This window comes from Carcharhinus amblyrhynchos, chromosome 17 (assembly GCF_965287045.1).
Source record: "Carcharhinus amblyrhynchos chromosome 17, sCarAmb.v2.hapA, whole genome shotgun sequence".
Classification (NCBI taxonomy): domain Eukaryota; kingdom Metazoa; phylum Chordata; class Chondrichthyes; order Carcharhiniformes; family Carcharhinidae; genus Carcharhinus; species Carcharhinus amblyrhynchos.
In genome coordinates this window covers 56,382,533-56,404,352 of record NC_137340.1, presented here as the reverse complement: position 1 = coordinate 56,404,352, position 21,820 = coordinate 56,382,533, and the positions used below count along the sequence as shown (strand labels likewise).

General features: G+C 50.8%; 1 protein-coding gene across 1 annotated transcript in view; it reads right to left on the bottom strand.

The window, feature by feature from the left end:
- LOC145354547 (uncharacterized) overlaps positions 1 to 21,820 on the bottom strand; it is a 136,541-nt gene that overhangs the window by 50,263 nt on the left and 64,458 nt on the right. Inside the window, exons 30-48 of the mRNA XM_080205999.1 lie at positions 21,673 to 21,708; positions 20,286 to 20,348; positions 19,738 to 19,773; positions 19,345 to 19,398; positions 18,205 to 18,243; positions 17,830 to 17,901; positions 16,762 to 16,812; positions 15,849 to 15,908; positions 14,472 to 14,558; positions 14,270 to 14,320; positions 13,681 to 13,698; positions 12,549 to 12,590; positions 9,531 to 9,602; positions 7,782 to 7,832; positions 6,112 to 6,174; positions 5,163 to 5,231; positions 2,830 to 2,961; positions 2,150 to 2,242; positions 1,779 to 1,895 (exon numbers count right to left, since the gene is read on the bottom strand). Coding sequence (XP_080062125.1) covers positions 1,779 to 1,895; positions 2,150 to 2,242; positions 2,830 to 2,961; positions 5,163 to 5,231; positions 6,112 to 6,174; positions 7,782 to 7,832; positions 9,531 to 9,602; positions 12,549 to 12,590; positions 13,681 to 13,698; positions 14,270 to 14,320; positions 14,472 to 14,558; positions 15,849 to 15,908; positions 16,762 to 16,812; positions 17,830 to 17,901; positions 18,205 to 18,243; positions 19,345 to 19,398; positions 19,738 to 19,773; positions 20,286 to 20,348; positions 21,673 to 21,708 — 1,206 coding nt within the window. The remainder of the gene's footprint in view (positions 1 to 1,778; positions 1,896 to 2,149; positions 2,243 to 2,829; positions 2,962 to 5,162; positions 5,232 to 6,111; positions 6,175 to 7,781; positions 7,833 to 9,530; positions 9,603 to 12,548; positions 12,591 to 13,680; positions 13,699 to 14,269; positions 14,321 to 14,471; positions 14,559 to 15,848; positions 15,909 to 16,761; positions 16,813 to 17,829; positions 17,902 to 18,204; positions 18,244 to 19,344; positions 19,399 to 19,737; positions 19,774 to 20,285; positions 20,349 to 21,672; positions 21,709 to 21,820) is intronic.

Here is a 21,820-nt window from a genome sequence, read left to right as displayed (position 1 = left end):
TTTCCCACCTGTCTAGGGGCAAGGAGTCACATTTGCTCATTTTCAATCTAATATTACCCTTCCTAACCCTAGGGAATTTTGTGAAATTAAAACCAAAGCATCTACTATCTCAGAAGCTTCTTCTTTTCCATCCCTTGGATGAAATCCATCAGAATGCGGGAATTTGCCAGCTTTTAGCTTTAATCATTTTCTCAATACTCTTTCCCTGGTATTTGGAATTGTTTTAAGTTCCATCCTCTCTTCATCTCCTGGTTCACAATTATTTCCAGAATGTTATTTATAACCTTTACAAATGTAAAACAGCTGTTCAATTTGCCCATCGTTTTCTAATCTTCCATCATTAATTCTCCATTCTCACTCTCCAGGGGAACAATACTTAGACCGTGCATTTAACTCTCGAATCTGATTTATGCTACACTAATTTGCTGGTGGTCCAGGTAACAATCCTTCAAGGTTCTGCTTTTTAATTTGGTCTCTAGCTACTCACACACCCTCAGTACAATCTCTTTCCTAGTTCTACCTATGTTGTTGGTATTTACATAAACAAAGAAGACTGGATCCTCCCCTTCTCCCTGCAAATTCCTCGCCAGTCCGCAGTAAATATCCTGAACCCTGTATCCAGGCAGACATCACAGCCGTCTGGACTCTTGCTCTTAGTTAGAGAATTATAGATTCGAATGTTCTTAGCTACTGCTACATTCCTATTAGCTCCCCCTGTTGGAATGGCTTCTTACACCATATTTCCATGGTGTGTTTGTTCATCCACTCTGCAGCCACTGCTTTCGTCCACCCTTGAAGTGAGTGGACAATCACAAAGGCTGAAGCTAATACACTGCTGTCCTCATCCTGCTTCACTCACCCTCACAGCTTCCTATCCCTGATCAATTCAGAAAGCCCTATCCTAAGCACTGTGATTGGCTGCAGCTACAATATTTCCAGGTAACTTCCCTCTTGTTGCAGTGTCTGCAGTTCAGCCTCCAGCTCAATGACTTGGAGTAAATCTCAATGCGGGACATTTACTGCGAGCCTGTTTACCCAGATCATCCCAGCAACAGGAACCCCCACACTCTGAACTCACTTCACCTGCTCTGCCAACTCTGTGTATGAATAAATTTATTTTTAATTAAAATGAGTAACATTCTACTCCAAATAAGCTTTACTACTCCTAGCACACTGAACCACAAGTAATAAAACCTTACCTGTAACTAAATTGTTGCACGTGTTTTGAAGATAATCCAGTAAAATATTCGCAAACCAATCGCTTTCTGTTTTCCTAAGATGGGACACTGATTTCTCCCAGTCTGTGGCCTCACCTCTCTGCAGCCGGTGATTGGATTGGACTGGGTCGCTCTGCTCAGTGCTGCAAACTGCTCCCAGTCCTCCACTCACTTTTACACACACACAGTGTACACACATACACTCAGTCTATATGCATATTCAATGTACATACACATTCAAATAGACACGCACATATACACATGTATATGCATACTCACATGTGTACTCACACACATGCACAAACACACTCACATGTGCACTCATACACACGTACATGTACACACATGCATGTCTACACATACACACAGACATAAACACACACCCGATACACATGCACACACACATGCATGTGCACACATACACATGCACATACACACACACATACCTACACGTACACACACATAATAAGCACACACTCACATACACATGCACACATACAAACCTTACACAGTGTAAAAGGCAGCTGCAAATTTACAAAAAACTCAGAGATTGAGAATTACTTCTGGTGTAGTCGGTGATGAAGGCCTCCGCGTCTGACCGACTCATTCCATCTCCCCTTGGGCCTGGGGTTCCTGGAGGTCCCTGGGGTCCACGGAGATATCGCTGGACATCATCACCTGTAGGACACAGAGATCAGGCAGTGAATAGCATTGTTCCTGTTACACTCCCTTTGGGCTGGCACTAACCCACAAACATCACCAACTGCATCACCCACACTCCACATACCATCAGCTTTTACACTGCTGTCCCATCAAACACTCCCAGGACAGGGACAGCACGGGGTTAGATACAGAGTAAAGCTCTCTCTACACTGTCCCCCCATCAAACACTCCCAGGACAGGTACAACACGGGGTTTGTCTTTGTACTTACTCTGCAGATACAGAGACAGTTCAGAGTTTGACATTTTTCCAGGTGGACCGGGTGGTCCTGGAGGTCCTCTCTCGCCTACACCCATTCCTGCATCTGCAAACAAGAACATCCATTAGAAAACTGCCAATCCGGCCGTCTGACCCCCAACATGGCCGCATTGCTCAACCCCTTTAGCTGCTTGTATTTTCTCTTCAGTTTTCTTTCTCCCTGTTCTGAAAGTATTGAGCTAGGTAGCGTACTGACCCATGGACACTGAGCAATATTGAGGTACCGTCCTGGTTTGGGATACAGCGTTGGATTTGAGTGCAGACCAGCTTGGGATTAGAGTCCCTTGGGCACCGAGCAACACTGGGGCACAGTTGGTGCCAGTCAGCCTGCGAACCTAGACTTTGAAAGTCATTCAGCTATTTCACTGGGAGAGGTGTCACAACCTGGTCTGATCTGTTCCTCAAACAATCAAAGCCCCCACCCCTGCCACCTTGTCCAGTAACCTCCTGTTCCTGTGGGAGAATGAGCAGAAACCCTGGATTACTGTGGTATTGAGGGATTGAAATGGGATCTGAGTGCTTCCTGTACGGTTGCACTCAGGACTATGGTGGGCAGTTCCGCGGGCAGTCCCGTTACATTTGACAATGTTGGGAAGATTTCTCAGACTCAACAACAGCAGAAATGGATCTTACTTCTCATGTAATCAATTACTTGATTGGAGATCTCCGAATATTCCCGACGTTCCAGTCCTCCACGATCCCCTTTGGGACCTGGGGGTCCTGGGGGTCCTGGCTGTCCCATCATTGATCGCCGGATGCCATCAGCTGCAAAACCAAATAAAGTGGCTGAAACCCCCTTTTTCAATCACAATACACCCCTCAGCCTTCTATGCTCCAGAGAAAAAAGTCCCAGTCTATCCAGCCTCTCCTTATAACTCAAACCATCAAATCCCAGTAGCATCTTAGTAAATCTTTTCTGCACTCTTTCTAATTTAATAATATCCTTTCTATAACAGGATGATCAGAACTGTACACAATATTCCCAAGTGTGGCCTTACCAATGTCTTGTACAACTTCAAGAAGTCCCAACTCCTGTATTCAATGTTATGACCAACAAAACTAAGCATGCCAAATGCCTTCTTCACCACTCTGTCCACCTGTGACTCCACTTTCAAGGAGCTAAGAACCTGTACCCCTAGATCTCTTTGTTCTGGAACTCTCCCCAGCGCCCTACCATTAACTGGGTAAGTCCTGCCCTGGTTCAATCTACCAAAATGCGTCACCTCGCATTTGTCTAAATTAAACTCCATCTGCCATTCATCAGCCCACTGGGCCAATTGATCAAGATGCCCTTGCAATTGGAGATACCTTTCTTCACTGTCCACTATGCCAGCGATCTTAGTGTCATCTGCAAACTTACTAACCATGCCCCCTACGTTCTCATCCAAACCATTAATATAAATGACAAATAACAGTGGGCCCAGCACTGATCCCTGAGGCTGGTCACAGGCTTCCAGTTTGAAAAACAACCCTTTGCAACCACCCTCTGGCTTCTGTCAATAAGCCAATTTTGTATCCATTTCGATACCTCACTCTGGATCCTGTGAGATTTAACTTTATGCAACAACCTGCCATGCGGTACCTTGTCAAAGGCCTTGCTAAAGTCCATGTAGACAACATCAACTGCACTGCCCTCATCTACCTTCTTGGTTACCCCTTCAAAAAACTCAATCAAATTTGTGTCTCATGATTTTCCACTCACAAAGCCATGCTGACTGTCCTTAATCAGTTCTTGCATCTCTAAATGCCTGTAAATCCTGTCTCTCAAAATACCTTCCAACAATTTACCCACCATAGATATGAGGCTCTCCAGCCTGAAGTTCCCAGGCTTTTCCCTGCAGCCCCTTTTAAACAAAGGCACAACATTTGTCACTCTCCAATCTTTGAGCACCTCACCCATGACTATCGATGATTCAAATATCTCGGCTAGGGGACTTGCAATTTCCTCCCTAGCCTCCCACAATGTCCTGGGATATACTTCTTACTGCGAGTTACTATAACTGATTGTTAATCCACACCTTGCTAACTTGTTACCTATCAAACTTTTAATGGTGAATTAATCTTTTGGATTCATTCTTGCCCAGTGGTTAATTCTTGACAAATCTGATTTGATTTGTCATTGGGGATTTATTGCCAATGCTCTGTACCCAATCCATCGTATTAAAAAGGTGAATGCTGAAAGGATGGTTCCCTTATGGGAGACAATAGGAGACATGATTTAAGAACTCTCTCTCTATTTAAAGAGTTCTCCCATTGAAGGAGAAGATGGGAAGGAATGTCTTCCCTGGAAGGGTTGCTGCTCTGTGGAATTCCCTTCTCCAGAGGCTGGGGGTCATTGAATATTTTCAACTGAGCAAGATCGACCCTTCACTGACAAGAGAGTCAAATGGTGCAGGGGGTAGACAGAAAAGTGGAGGCTCCAATCAGATCAGCCATGGAGAAACAGGTTTGAGGGGCTGAATGGCCATTCTTACTCCTAGTTTGTATGTAATGTATACCCCATACAGCTTACCCCTGCACACTATACCCACCCCTGCTTGCACTATATAATTATCAGTGTCCTAGAAACATCACAACTAGAATCAGGAGGAGGCCATTTGGCCCTTTGAGCCTGCCCCACTATTCATCTGATCATGGCTGATCATCAAACAATAGTCTGATCCTGCCTACACTACCACCCCCCACACCCCCCTATCCCTTGATCCCTTTAGCCCCAAGAGCTATATCTAATTTCTCCTTGAAATCAGACAACATTTTGGCCTCAACTGCTTTCTATAGGAGTGAATTCCACACATTCACCGCCCTCTGGGTGAAGAAATTTCTCCTCCCCTCAGTTCTAAAAGGTTTACCCCTTATTCTCAAACTATGATGCCCTGGTTCTGGACTCCTCCCACCATCGGGAACATTCTTTTTGAATCTACCCTGACTAACCCAGTTAGTCAGTTGGGGTTGCCATGGATACTCACTCTGTAGGTACTCAATCACGGTCTGCCTGATATTAGCATTGGAAGTGAACCTGGATTCTCCTGGAGGTCCTACAGGGAGGAGGAGAAAGTAAAGGGGGGGTGTGAGTAAGAAGACAGTGCATACTGAGTGGATGTTACATTATGGTAAACTGAGATATCCAACACACACCAAAGCTTCGAATGTGTTGACCAGGCTTCCCAGAGCCAGCTCACCATTCAGGAGCCAGGAGCTGTGTGGATCTAACTGACATCAGGAATCTTTCAGGCACAACAAGCAAGCCAAAAGAGAAAATGCTGGAAAATCTCAGCAGGTCTGGCAGCATCTTTGTCAAAGCATCTGGACTTGGAACGTCAGATCTTTTTTCTCCTTACAAATGCTGCCAGACCTGCAGAGATTTTCCAGCATTTTCTCTTTTGGTTTCAGATTCCAGCATCCGCAGTAATTTGCTTTTATCAGAGCAAGGAAGCCCAGTGGAGACAAGGTCCCCTCCCCTCAGACATGTAATAATGGCCATTCACACAGATTGAAACCAAACACCAAAGACACACACACACACACACACACACAGACACCGAGAGACAGACACACACAACAGAAAGAGACTGACACACACACACTGAGACACACACAGATAGACACACACACATGCAGGCACCAACAGACAGACTCACACATACACAGACACTGAGACACACACACACACACACACACACACACACACGCATAGACAGACACTGAGTTACACACACAGACAGACTCCGAGAGAGACATCGAGAAACTCACACAGACACTGAGAGACTCACACACACAGATAGGCACTGAAAGACAGAGAGCTTTGTACAGTCACTGGCCAGTGACCATTGGTCTGGTTCAAACTGACCAGTATTTATCTCTCAATGATCGAACTGAATGGTTCAGGACAAATAATTTCTCCTGGGCAAGTCTCACCTTGTGGTCCTGGTGGGCCAGGGGGTCCCGGGGGTCCTTGAAGGACTCTGCCATCAGTTGTAACTACAGGATGCAGAGAGAAGGGTGGAGAATAACAATGAGCAGAAAACCCTCAATTATAATCCATCCAATATTCCCGCTATCGTTCCCACCATTCAACTCTGCTGAATGAGGCTCCACTTTTCACACACGATCACTCACACTCCCTGTCTGCGTGTGTCACTGACAGAGTGTCACTCTGTCCCATTTCACAGATTTGAGCACAAAATTCAGGTTGACATTCCTATTGCAGTACTGAGGGAGTGCCGCACTGTCAGAGGGTCAGTGCTGAGGGAGTGCCGCACTGTCAGAGGGTCAGTGCTGAGGGAGTGCCGCACTGTCAGAGGGTCAGTGCTGAGGGAGTGCCGCACTGTCAGAGGGTCAGTGCTGAGGGAGTGCTGCACTGTCAGAGGGTCAGTGCTGAGAGAGTGCCACACTGTCAGAGGGTCAGTGCTGAGGGAGTGCCGCACTGTCAGAGGGTCAGTGCTGAGGGAGTGCTGCACTGTCAGAGGGTCAGTGCTGAGGGAGTGCCGCACTGTCAGAGGGTCAGTGCTGAGGGAGTGCCGCACTGTCAGAGGGTCAGTGCTGAGGGAGTGCTGCACTGTCAGAGGGTCAGTACTGAGGGAGTGCCGCACTGTCAGAGGGTCAGTGCTGAGGGGGTGCCGCACTGTCAGAGGGTCAGTACTGAGGGAGTGCTGCACTGTCAGAGGGTCAGTACTGAGGGAGTGCCGCACTGTCAGAGGGTCAGTGCTGAGGGGGTGCCGCACTGTCAGAGGGTCAGTACTGAGGGAGTGCCGCACTGTCAGAGGGTCAGTGCTGAGGGAGTGCCGCACTGTCAGAGGGTCAGTGCTGAGGGAGTGCCGTACTGTCAGAGGGTCAGTGCTGAGGGAGTGCCGCACTGTCAGAGGGTCAATACTGAGGGAGTGCCGCACTGTCAGAGGGTCAGTGCTGAGGGAGTGCCGTACTGTCAGAGGGTCAGTGCTGAGGGAGTGCCGCACTGTCAGAGGGTCAGTACTGAGGGAGCGCCGCACTGTCAGAGGGTCAGTGCTGAGGGAGTGCCGTACTGTCAGGGGAGGTTGGGACGAGGATGTTTTGTGCTGTTGGAAGTTCCACCTTTCAGATGAGATGTTAAACTGAGGCCCCGTCTACCCTCTCAGAGCTAAGAGGTCCCACAGACACTACACAAAGAGCAGAAGATATACCCACTGTACTGGAGCCAATATTGCTTCTTCAACTATAACCGTCAGAAACAGATGATCTGGCTCATCACTGCTAGTGGGATCTTGCTGTGCTCAAGATGGCTGCTGTGTTTACCACCAGCACAGACTAATTTCAACAGGAGCTGATTCATTCTAAAGTGTTTTGGGAGATTGTTGACACTGTAGATAAAGCCTCCTTTCTGGAAGGAATCACACTTCTTCCTGCGACTCAGTCAGTCAGTGGCTGATTTTCCTCTTCCCAAACTGGAGACACCAATTCCACTGAAGGTGGGAGGTTTGAGCAGGAATGACAAAGATTGAGGAAGGTCCCTGCTCTGGTTAGTCCCTAGCTGGAACATCACCATCCGCTGCCCAGTGACTGATTCAAAACAACCCCAAGAATCCAGGGATTAGAATGAGCAACATTCCTACCTTGTGATGATCGTCCGGGAATACCTGGAGCCCCTGGAATTCCTGTGTCACCTAGCAACACAAAGCAGATCAGGAAAGAGTGAGAATGGGATTGAACATTTTGCCATCTTCTTCCTGATCGCGATGCAGAAACTGGGTAATCTCTCTCTCCGAGTGCAACCTTTGTAACAATCAATAAATCAATGGCACAGGGAGTCCCTTCACTGAGGGGATTCATGGAGTACTGATGAGTGAAATCGAGGGGAGGCGTTGGCCTCATTATATTATCGCAAGGCAATTAATCCACAAACTCAGCTAATGTTCTGGGGACCCGGGTTCGAATCCTGCCATGGATTCAGTAAAAAGAATCTGAAATTAAGAACCTATTGATGACCAGGAAATCATTGTCAATTGTTGTAAAAACCTATTTGGTTCACTCATGTTCTTCAGAGAAGGAAATCTGCCATCCTTACCTGTTCTGGCCACCTGTGACTCCAGAGCCACAGTGATGTGGTTGACTCTCAGCTGCCCTCAGGGCACAGGGATGGGCAATAAATGCTGGCCAGCCAGCGACACCCACGTCCCACAAATGAATAAAAAAAGTGGCTTTGTCAGGGAGCTGTTCAACAGTTAAAGGCAAAATACTGCGGATGCTGGAATCTGAAATATGTACAAAACATTGCCTCTATTATCTCTATGGGGAGAGAATAGAGGCACTGTTTTGAATGTTGGTTTGATTCTCTCTCCCCACAGATGCTGTCAGACTGCTGAGATTGTCCAGCACTTCCTGTTTTTGTTATTGCAATGTTTACCGGTGTGTGAGGCACTGAGTGTGTCTAGAACACAGGCCGCGATTGCAAGAGTTCTGTTACTAATTGTCCAGAGAATGAAAGTGCAAATTCCAGTGTTTGAATTTATTTTTTAAATAAAGTAATTTTAGTAAAGTTGACCATGGAATTGTTCAATTGTCAATAAAAACACAACTGGTTTACAATATCCTTTAGGGAAGAGGTGCAGATGCTGGCGTTGGACTGGGGTGGGCACGGTAAGAAGTCTCACAACACCAGGATAAAGTCCAACAAGCTTTTTGGTATCACGAGCTTTCGGAGCGCTGCCCCTTCATCAGGTGAGTGGAGAGGTAGGTTTCACAAACACAGCATAAATAGACAAAGGCACAATTACAGGTACAAACAATGTACGTGGAGAGAGGTTTCAGAGTGTGAGCTGTCTCAAGCCAGGACAGTTAGTTGGGTTTTGCAAGCCCAGGCCAAATGGTGGGTTATGGAGTGTGACTTAAAGCCAAGATCCCGGTTGAGGCCATCCTCAAGTGTGCGGAATTTGGCTATCAGTTTCTGATCCTTTCGGGAAGGTGACTTGCCGACTTTACCCAGGTCCACTCACTCAGCTACCTTGCTGCCCTAAACTGGATTCTGAAAGGGCCCAGCAGGCCAGTTAGTTCAAGAAGAGGTTTATCGTCATCACCCGAGGGCAGCCAGGGATGAGTATTAAATGTTGTCCCTGTAAGCAGCATCCCCCTCGGCAGAATACGCGGCTGCAGCAAGTTTCACATTACATCACAGCAGTTTATCAAAAAATTCGCAATCGCCCTCCCCTCCAGACAGTGACACTGAGTCCAAGAACAGTCCCACCCCAATAGCTCCGGAAGGGGAGCCGGGAGCCAGGATCGCGGGTGGTTATCTGATTCCTGTGTGATCACCGAGCGTTGTGTCAGTGAATGTGACCGAAATCCACTTCGTTCTGCACACTGACCTCTGTCGCCTTTGGGACCGGGACGTCCAACTGGTCCTGGGGGTCCGGGGGGACCGGGGACAAAAGAATCTCCTATGGGATAAGAATAGAGTGAGGTCAGAGTGTGGCAGTGTTCATGGGAAACGTGCTAAACCCCCTCCTCAGTTACTGTCAGACTGCAAAAACACTGGAAGCAGCGAGCCCAGACCCCTGGGAATAATGTTCGGGTTGATGATGAGACAGTGCGTCCCCAGAGACACCCCCCTGACAAACTGCTCATCATCAGATCAGCCTCAGAATCCTGCCCCTATTCCCCTGAATGGACTGACCCAGAGAGACCTCCCCCAACACACACAATCATTCCTGACCCCAGGAGGTGAGGAGGGGTCACTGTGGGGTCAATGTTCTGTCCCCGGTTGGTGCTGCCACCAGGGTAGAATTTCCAAAGCTACTGCTGGGGAGGAAGAAATCACAACACAGACCGGACCCAGCAACACAGACCCAGCAACACGGACCCAGCAACACGGACCCAGCAACACGGACCCAGCAACACGGACCCAGCAACACGGACCCCGCAGCACGGACCCCGCAGCACGGACCCAGCAACACGGACCCAGCAACACGGACCCAGCAACACGGACCCCGCAGCACGGACCCAGCAACACGGACCCAGCAACACGGATCCAGCTACACGGACCCCGCAGCACGGACCCCACAGCACGGATCCAGCAACACGGACCCAGCAACACGGATCCAGGTACACGGACCCAGCAACACAGATCCAGCTACATGGACCCCGCAGCACGGACCCAGCAGCACAGACCCAGCAACACGGATCCAGGTACACGGACCCAACAACACGGATCCAGCAACACGGACCCCGCAGCACGGACCCCGCAGCACGGACCCCGCAGCACGGACCCAGCAGCACGGACCCAGCAGCACGGACCCAGCAGCACGGACCCAGCTACACGGACCCCACAGCACGGACCCCACAGCACGGACCCAGCAACACGGACTCAGCTACACGGATCCAGCAGCATGGATCCAGCAACACGGACCCAGCAACACGGGCCCAGCAGCACGGCATGGACCCTGCAACATGGATCCAGCTACACAGATCCGGTAACACGCGATTCCAACCAAACCTCCTGAATGCTCAGGGACGGGAACAGACTGTCCCCACGGCATGGACACTAATCGCACAAACCGGGATAATCGGGGTATGATGGTGTTATAAAAGGGGGGTGGGGGGTTTGATTCCTCTCTGATAGCTAACACCTAACCACTCAAGGAGAAGTACCTCACTTTATAATCTGTTAAAGTGCATGTGAGAAATAGCATGGTCTGATCTTCAGTAACTCCGAGTGGTTAAATCAAATTAACTCCCTGAGATTCTCTCTGTAAGACAGTAAGTAACAATTTATTTATCTAACTAACAGTGAGCAGCTTAACTAAACTATTAACTATTAACAAAACTATTAACAAACCAAATAAAACACGATTGTGCTGTCTCACAGTGCCAGGGACCCGGGGCAGCACGGTGACACAGTGATTCACACTGCTGTCTCACAGTGCCAGGGACCCGGGGCAGCACAGTGACACAGTGATTCACACTGCTGTCTCGCAGTGCCAGGGACCCGGGACAGCACGGTGACACAGTGATTCACACTGCTGTCTCACAGTGCCAGGGACCCGGGGCAGCACGGTGACACAGTGATTCACACTGCTGTCTCACAGTGCCAGGGACCCGGGGCAGCACGGTGACACAGTGATTCACACTGCTGTCTCGCAGTGCCAGGGACCCGGGGCAGCACGGTGACACAGTGATTCACACTGCTGTCTCACAGTGCCAGGGACCCGGGGCAGCACGGTGACACAGTGATTCACACTGCTGTCTCACAGTGCCAGGGACCCGGGGCAGCACGGTGACACAGTGATTCACACTGCTGTCTCACAGTGCCAGGGACCCGGGGCAGCACGGTGACACAGTGATTCACACTGCTGTCTCACAGTGCCAGGGACCCGGGGCAGCACGGTGACACAATGATTAGCACTGCTGTCTCACAGTGCCAGGGACCCGGGGCAGCACGGTAACACAGTGATTAGCACTGCTGTCTCACAGTGCCAGGGACCCGGGGCAGCACGGTGACACAGTGATTAGCACTGCTGTCTCACAGTGCCAGGGACCCGGGGCAGCACGGTGACACAGTGATTAGCACTGCTGTCTCACAGTGCCAGGGACCCGGGGCAGCACGGTGACACAGTGATTCACACTGCTGTCTCACAGTGCCAGGGACCCGGGGCAGCACGGTGACACAGTGATTAGCACTGCTGTCTCACAGTGCCAGGGACCCAGGGCAGCACGGTGACACAGTGATTAGCACTGCTGTCTCACAGTGCCAGGGACCCGGGGCAGCACGGTGACACAGTGATTCACACTGCTGTCTCACAGTACCAGGGACCCGGGGCAGCACGGTGACACAGTGATTCACACTGCTGTCTCACAGTGCCAGGGACCCGGGGCAGCACGGTGACACAGTGATTCACACTGCTGTCTCACAGTGCCAGGGACCCGGGGCAGCACGGTGACACAGTGATTAGCACTGCTGTCTCACAGTGCCAGGGACCCAGGGCAGCACGGTGACACAGTGATTAGCACTGCTGTCTCACAGTGCCAGGGACCCAGGGCAGCACGGTGACACAGTGATTCACACTGCTGTCTCACAGTGCCAGGGACCCGGGGCAGCACGGTGACACAGTGGGTTAGCACTGCTGTCTCACAGCGCCAGGCACCCGGGTTTGATTTCCAGCTTGGGTCACTGTCTGTGTGGAGTCTGCACGTTGCCCCCGTATCTGTGTGGGTTTCCTCTGGGTGCTCCGGTTTACCGAAAGATGTGTGGATTAGGTGGATTGTTCATGCTAAATTGACTCTTAGTGTCAGAGGGATTAGCAGGGTATATATATGGAATTTGGGGATAGGGTCCGGGTACACCAATTTCACAACAATAGACGCAGGGACAAGAGGCTGATACTTACCCCCTCCAGATGGAGCTGGCAATCCAGGCTGACCAGCCTCACCTACAGAGAGCAAAAGGGGAACCAATCAGCTGAACACTCACTGTAACACTGATGTCTCCCACACCCCTCACTGTAACACTGATACACCCCACACCCCTCACTGTAACATTGATATACCCCACACCCCTCACTGTAACACTGATATACCCCACACCCCTCACTGTAACACTGATACACCCCACACCCCTCACTGTAACACTGATATACCCCACACCCCTCACTGTAACACTCTGATATACCCCACACCCCTCACTGTAACACTGATATACCCCACACCCCTCACTGTAACACTGATACACCCCACACCCCTCACTGTAACACTCTGATATACCCCACACCCCTCACTGTAACACTGATATACCCCACACCCCTCACTGTAACACTGATACACCCCACACCCCTCACTGTAACACTGATACACCCCACACCCCTCACTGTAACACTGATATACCCCACACTCACTGGAACACTGATACACCCCTTACCCCTCACTGTAACACTGATATACCCCACACCCCTCACTGTAACACCGATATACCCCACACCCCTCACTGTAACACTGATATACCCCACACCCCTCACTGTAACACTGATATACCCCACACCCCTCACTGTAACACTGATATACCCCACACCCCTCACTGTAACACTGATATACCCCACACCCCTCACTGTAACATTGATACACCCCTTACCCCTCACTGTAACACTGATACACCCCTTACCCCTCACTGTAACACTCTGATATACCCCACACCCCTCACTGTAACACTGATATACCCCACACCCCTCACTGTAACACTGATACACCCCACACCCCTCACTGTAACACTCTGATATACCCCACACCCCTCACTGTAACACTCTGATATATCCCACACCCCTCACTGATATATCCCACACCCCTCACTGTAACACTCTGATATATCCCACACCCCTCACTGTAACACTCTGATATACCCCACACCCCTCACTGTAACACTCTGATATATCCCACACCCCTCACTGTAACACTCTGATATACCCCACACCCCTCACTGTAACACTCTGATATACTGTCCTGTGGTTATCTGGTAAGTCATGTTCCTACCTTTGTGACCTTGCCGACCTGTAATGTAGACAGGTTTTGTATTAGTGCAGTGATACTATCCCAGAAACCTCACACAATCTCCACTGATCCAATGTGGAGTGAAAGGTGACAATATTCCCCGAATCCCTGTCAAAATGTTGCCCACTGGTTCCCCCAATCTTCCAATCAGAATCTAGCACGAACACTGAGTGACTAGGTCAGTCTGAAGACCCCCACTCATTCTACATGGACTGTGCTCACTGCACCCGCTTCAGGCTGGCCAGAACCCAGTGTCCAGAGCTACGGCCAGCCAGAGACAATGCTGTGGTCAGTTCGCTGGCTGAGTCCAGTGCCCAGAGCTGGTGTAAGCGTATACTGGGTTCAGACGCCGCTAACCTGGGGCTGGGACTGTTTGTTGTACAATGTTGAAGATTTTACCTCCCAGCACTGGAATGTTTGCTCCCACAATCTGCTGTTTGGTGTTGAGGGGATTGTTCTGACCCGGAGAAACTCAGAGCACTGACACAAACTGGAGATGGTACCGGATGTGTGGAACAAGCTGGGAAATGGGCCAAAGCCAACTAGGAAATGGGAAAAATGATGTGTTTACCTGGCAGTCCAGGGGGCCCGGGGGGTCCAGGGGGTCCGGCAAACAGAGGGCCTGTGGGAGACAGCAAATCTCATTAAAACGTTTGATAAAATGAGCAAACTCTGATATTTAATTGTCACTTTAATCGTACTGACACATGGTAATGTTACCGGCTGTGAGAGTGTGGTTCAGTATGAAACATAGACATGGTGAGATGAATTACCTCTGTAGTCGGTAGAACTCTCAATGCCTGGCATTCCTTGGGGTCCGGGAGGTCCAGGGGGTCCAGGGGGACCTGGTCTACCTTCACCTGGAGCACAGAGTGAGGGAAGAGTGATGAGTTCGCTCTCTTTGGACTTTAGGAGTTATTGCACAGAGAGTCAGTCTATGGAGTGATTGGGTGTTAGCTCACGGTAATCACCTCAGTGCCAATCGCTGGGGAAGTTCCTCACTCACTGTCCCTGAGCTAGGCTCTGTTCCCAGAGTCTGGAGAAATAATGGGAATGTTTCCAAATGACCCTTTAGGATACCCAGCGGACTGGTGTGTGATAAGCACCAAATTGAGCCCAAATTCCACGGAATATCAGGAACTGAACTGTCAGCTCTTTGGTTTGACGAGGTTGAATGAGAAATATCCCTTTGTTCACATGATATTCCGACACCTGACCTTCGCTAATCCAGGCCTCTCTCCAGGTGCCAGGAGAGGCGTCCGGAAGGCCGCAGGAATCACTGGGAGGACAGCTATCCCTCAGCCAATGTAAACCAGCACAGTTACAGCAGAGGAAAGCTCCGACATTGTCACTCAGTGCGGAGCACACTCCCAGTCAACCAGTCCTGGATTCAACTCCCAATCCAGATACTTCAACCATTTTATCCCAACAACATTCCCAATGGAAAACCAAGGGAGTGCTGCACTGTCAGAGGGTCAGTGCTGAGGGAGTGCCGCACTGTCAGAGGGTCAGTGCTGAGGGAGTGCCGCACTGTCAGAGGGTCAGTGCAGAGGGAGTGCCGCACTGTCAGAGGGTCAGTACCGAGGGAGTGCCGCACTGTCAGAGGGTCAGTGCTGAGGGAGTGCCGCACTGTCAGAGGGTCAGTGCTGAGGGAGTGCCGCACTGTCAGAGGGTCAGTGCTGAGGGAGTGCCGCACTGTCAGAGGGTCAGTGCTGAGGGAGTGCCGCACTGTCAGAGGGTCAGTGCTGAGGGAGTGCCGCACTGTCAGAGGGTCAGTGCTGAGGGAGTGCCGCACTGTCAGAGGGTCAGTGCTGAGGGAGTGCCGCACTGTCAGAGGGTCAGTGCTGAGGGAGTGCCGCACTGTCAGAGGGTCAGTGCTGAGGGAGTGCCGCACTGTCAGAGGGTCAGTACCGAGGGAGTGCCGCACTGTCAGAGGGTCAGTGCCGAGGGAGTGCCGCACTGTCAGAGGGTCAGTGCAGATTATCTGATGAAACACCATCAGCAGTAATATTTGGGATACCCAGCGGACTGGTATGTGATAAGCAGAGCCTGATTCCCTGGGGATGGAGTTAGTGTTGAGTGTTTTTGTGCAGACTCTGTGTGTGTTTCCAGAATAGTTTGTGTTGGAGATGATGATATTGAACACTCACCCGGTATCCCAGCAGCACCAGGGAGCCCGGGTGGTCCCCGAGAACCTTCCCCTGTGTCACCTGGGAAACAGAGTGTGAAATATCATAGCAGCACGGACGGACAAACCAGCGCCAACAGTCAGCCCCACCACGCACACCTCCTTCGCAAACCTCTCCACTCCCCTCCGGAGCCCTCCCCTCCGTGCTGGAACACTCCCCACTTTACACCCATCCTTCCAACCCTCTTATTCCCCACCATCTCCTCTGCACACATTCCTGACCCTGTCATCCCCTCATTTCTCCTCTCTAATCCCCTGTAGCCCCTTCCACCCCTGCAGCCCCCCCACCCCTGCAGCCCCTCCCACTTCTGTAGCCCCCCCCACCCCTGTAGCCCCTCCCACCCCTGCACCCCCCAGCCCTGTAGCCCCTCCCACCCCTGTAGCCCCCCCCACCCCTGTAGCCCCCCCCCACCCCTGTAGCCCCCCCACCCCTGCAGCCCCTCCCACCCCTGTAATCCCTCCCACCCCTGCCACCCCCCCACCCCTGTAGCTCCTCCCACCCCTGTAGCCCCTCCCACCCCTGTAGCCCCCCCACCCCTGTAGCCCCCCCCACCCCTGTAGCCCCTCCCAGCCCTGCAGCTCCTCCCACCCTGTAACCCCCCCACCCCTGCAGCCCCCCCACCCCTGTAGCCCCCCCACCCCTGTAGCCCCTCCCACCCCTGCAGCCCCTCCACCCCTGTAGCCCCTCCCACCCCTGCAGCCCCTCCACCCCTGTAGCCCCTCCCACCCCTGCAGCCCCCCCCACCCCTGCAGCCCCCCCCACCCCTGCAGCCCCTCCCACCCCTGCAGCCTTGCTGCCTGAAGTGTTTCTGGGTGAGGAAAGGATTCCAGCCATTCACTGCTTGATTTTAATCAGCGATAATTAACATTCTCACCTTTGGGACCTGCAGGTCCTTGTGGTCCTGGGGATCCAACAATACTCTCTCCTGTGGGGCAGGATGTCGAATAACAAGGATTTAGTTGGGTTATGTAATAGCATCATTTTTCATTCTACACCAGATATACACCTTGCTGGCTGGGCCAGTTAGTTATTGCCCATCCCGAGTTGCCCTTGAACTGAGTATCTCGTTTAGCCATTTCAGAAGCAGCTTAGAGTCAACCAACTCTGCTGTGGCTCTGGAATCACATGTAGACCAGACCAAGTAAGGACGGCAGATTTCCTTCCCCAAAGGACATTAGTCAACCAGATGGGTTTTTGCAGCAAGCAGTGACAGTTTCATGGTCACCGTTACTGAGACTAGCCTTCAGTTCCAGAGTTTATAAAATTAATTTAAATTCTACAAGCTGCTGTGATGGGATTTAAATCTGACCCCAGAGGGTTCACTCAGGGCTCTGCAGTATCTAGACAGTTACATGGGTACGATGATATAGAGGGATATAGGCCGAACGTGGTCAATTCGGACTAACTTAGTGATTAAAGAAAAGGGAACATGAACAAGTTGGGCCAAAGGGCCTGTTTCTGTAAAACTCTATATCTCTATGGTTCCCAGGACAGGTACAGCACGGGGTTAGATACAGAGTAAAGCTCCCTCTACACTGTCCCCCCATCAAACACTCCCAGGACAGGTACAGCACGGGGTTAGATACAGAGTAAAGCTCCCTCTACACTGTCCCCCTCATCAAACACTCCCAGGACAGATACAGCACGGGGTTAGATACAGAGTAAAGCTCCCTCTACACTGTCCCCCCATCAAACACTCCCAGGACAGGTACAGCACGGGGTTAGATACAGAGTAAAGCTCCTGCTTTGTGACTTGAACATACATGTTAATTTGAACATACATGTTAGTATCAGTCGGTCAGGGGTCAGGAAGGTGAGGCATGACCTGTGTGACCCAGTTATCTCGAGTTACACTTGAGCAGTGCCTCAGTGACCTCCTTTCTAACATTCACTCCCAGGAGAGGAGAAGCATGAGTGCTTCCATTACCATCTGTGTATCTACCTGATCGTCCTGGGCGTCCGGGTGGTCCAGGAGGTCCCGGGGGTCCCTGTATAACCTCCGATCTCTCTGATCCTGAAAGAGTGAAATTGATCAGTATCAGATCCATAACAATTACAAAACAGAGTCTCCCAATCACAGGCAGGTTTGTGCACGGGTTTCAATTACAGGTTAAACATGATCGCTTCGAATAACAGAATGGGCTGAACAGGCTGAATGGCCTCATCCTGTTCCTGTGTAACAGGCTTGAGGGGCTGAATGGCCTCCTCTTGTTCAATGTAACAGGCTTGAGGGGCTGAATGGCCTCCCCCTGTTCCTGTGTAACAGTTTCAAAGGGCTGAATGGCCTCTTGCTTCCCAAGACTCCAACTCCACTCACCTCGAACGTTCACAATTTTTCCAGGGGTACCGGGTTCACCTGTAAAAAAAAATCAATAGTTACAGCATTAAACCAGACCTGTGTCTGCTTGGCTCAATAGCAATCACTGAGGGAGTGCCGCACTGTCAGAGGGTCAGTACTGAGGGAGTGCCGCACTGTCAGAGGGTCAGTGCTGAGGGAGTGCCGCACTGTCAGAGGGTCAGTACTGAGGGAGTGCCGCACTGTCAGAGGGTCAGTGCTGAGGGAGTGCCGCACTGTCAGAGGTTCAGTGCTGAGGGAGTGCCGCACTGTCAGAGGGTCAGTGCTGAGGGAGTGCCGCACTGTCAGAGGGTCAGTGCTGAGGGAGTGCCGCACTGTCAGAGGGTCAGTGCTGAGGGAGTGCTGCACTGTCAGAAGGTCAGTACTGAGGGAGTGCCGCACTGTCAGAAGGTCAGTACTGAGGGAGTGCCGCACTGTCAGAAGGTCAGTACTGAGGGAGTGCCGCACTGTCAGAGGGTCAGTACTGAGGGAGTGCCGCACTGTCAGAGGGTCAGTACTGAGGGAGTGCCACACTGTCAGAGGGTCAGTGCTGAGGGAGTGCCGCACTGTCAGAGGGTCAGTACTGAGGGAGTGCCGCACTGTGAGAAGTTCAGTACTGAGGGAGTGCTGCACTGTCAGAGGGTCAGTGCTGAGGGAGTGCTGCACTGTCAGAGGGTCAGTGCTGAGGGAGTGCCGCACTGTCAGAAGGTCAATACTGAGGGAGTGCCGCACTGTGAGAAGTTCAGTACTGAGGGAGTGCTGCACTGTCAGAGGGTCAGTGCTGAGGGAGTGCCGCACGGTCAGAAGGTCAGTACTGAGGGAGTGCCGCACTGTCAGAGGGTCAGTGCTGAGGGAGTGCCGCACTGTCAGAAGTTCAGTACTGAGGGAGTGCTGCACTGTCAGAGGGTCAGTGCTGAGGGAGTGCCGCACGGTCAGAAGGTCAGTACTGAGGGAGTGCCGCACTGTCAGAGGGTCAGTGCTGAGGGTACTACTGTGGTTAGTACTGAGGTATTAAAGCCAGTCTTTACTGAATGTGACAGGTTCTCAGGCAGTGCAGTGTAAATTGTTGGGAGAGGTTTCTAACTCCCAGAGAATATCTGTCAATGTAGCTGCTTTACTCACCGCGGGGACCTGGGTCTCCAGGTAACCCTGGTAAACCTCGTATTCCTTGTGCACCTGTTGTAAAGAATCAGAACCGTCATTTATTCAGATCACACACGAATCACCCTCTCCCCATTCCACTCTCTCATCCTAATATCCCCAACCCCTCTGCCTTTCAGCTCTCTCCCAATTACTCCTTCCTGGTACGTGCACTTTCACTCAGTGTAATGTCACTAGTCACCCCGGACATCGTACCCTCAGTCACTGCGCCCCAAACAGCCCCATTACCATTAAGCTGCCCCCATTAACCCCAGCTCCAGGGGCTCCGTCCCCAGTCACCACCATGCCTCCTTTCTCCCCAAGTCTCCCCATTCTCCCTCTGCTCTCTGTTATTCAGTTGGGTGCTGGATTTACCTCGCTGTCCATGCTGACCATCAGCTCCTGGAGAACCTGAGAAAGGAGAAGAGAATTCATCAGCACATCACCCAACTCCACAAAGAAAACCCCCACACAAAACCCCCACACAAAACCCTACACAAAACCCCCACAGAAAACCCTACACAAAAACCCCCACACAAAACCCTACACAAAAACCCCCACACAAAACCCTACACAAAAACCCCCACACAAATCCCTACACAAAAACCCCACACAAAAACCTACACAAAAACTCCCACACAAATCCCTACACAAAAACCCCCACACAAAACCCCCACACAAAACCCTACACAAAAACCCCCCCACAAATCCCTACACAAAAACCCCCACACAAAACCCTACACAAAAACCCCACACAAAAACTCTGCTCCCAAAAAACCCACTCCCCAAAAACCCCCCAAAAAAGCTAACTCCATGCAAACCGCACCCCCCCACCCCCCACAACCCGCACAAAAAGACTTCTCCATACATCCCTACAAAAATCCATTCCTTTCCGATCTTCCCAATGTGATTGAATTACTCACCAGTTGATCCCTTCTGTCCTGGTTCTCCGATTGCCCCAGGCAACCCACGGGGACCTGGTTCACCTGCAAGGAGCCAAGGAAAGGCCATTAGTGCAGTTAGAGAGTGTCTGTATTCTTCCTGCTCTGATCTTATGACCAAGTAGAAACCTCCTCTGTTGCTAGGGTCACGTGGGGCTGGGGAGAGAATCCCAGTTCTGAGGCCGTGCTCCATCACCTCCCTCAGAACAAACAGAGTGATCGGCAATAAGACTCTCCCACACTCCTGGAATCCCCAGTTTAAAGCTCTTGGTCCTAAACATTGTTGTGAGTAAGCCCAACACTGAGGCACTGGCTATTCCAAGATAAATCACATCAGCTTTCCCCATCTGGAGTAGCAGAGTGATTCATTTTCTCATTGGCTGGAAGGTAATGCAGCAGGAAGACAGGTTACCAAGCAACCAACAGCAAAAGCCTAAGGTTGGAACTATAGAATCCTTACAATGCAGAAAGAGGCCATTCAGCCCATCGAGTCTGCACTGACAACAATCCCACCCAGGCCCTATCCCCGTGACCCCATACATTTAACCTAGCTAATCCCCCCTGACATTAAGGGGGATTAACCAGCATGTCTTTCAGAATGTGGGAGGAAACCGGAGCATTCAGAGGAAACCCATACAGACATGGGGAGAACATGCAAACTCCACACAGATAGTGACCTAAGCCAGAATTGAACCCAGGTTCCTGGCGCTGTGAGGCAGCAGTGCTAACCACTGTGCCACTATACTGGGAAGTCATATGATGAATACATCCAATCAGTGTTGCTGACCCTAATCACTAGCCCACCAGCTGCACGATGGGCCTGCAAGTGAGTGGGGGAGAGGGAGGGGGAAAATGGCCGGGAGGGGGGACTGGCCATATCTACTACCACCTGTTTTTCTAACCAGTTCAAAGCATCCTCTGGAAATGAATTTGGCACCTTCAGACCAAAGGAACCTCAGGATGTTCACTATGACTCTATGATTAGCCATCGGTCAACAGCATTTCCCCACATAGCTGAGATATATTATTACAAAACAGAAACTGATGAAAGCACATAAGGTACATAGATGTTCTTCCTGCCCTGCTGCAATTGAGATCCTTAAGATGGTAATTAAAGTGAATGAAGGGCCTCTCCTGCCATTCTGGCCTGAGTTAATCTGTGAAACTGGCATTGTACAGTACTGCAGCAATGCCAACGCCATTCATTGGACAAACTAAACAGCAAAACTGAGGATTTGGAAAATTTGGCACTGTTATAAGTATCATTATAAGTAATTAAGGTTCAGTGGCATCATTGTGGGCAAGTGACAGCACTGAGCTTGGTACCTTTGTGACCCTTGTAATATCGCCCCAGTAAGAAACTACTTACCCTGTAACCCTCGAGAACCCCGCTCTCCAGTATCACCTGGAATTACAACATAAGGGAATAGTTACAGACAATAAAACTAAAATAATCTGGAATATGGAGCTGGTCTTGATGGGGGAATCACTCATAATACAGTCAGTGAAGGTTAACA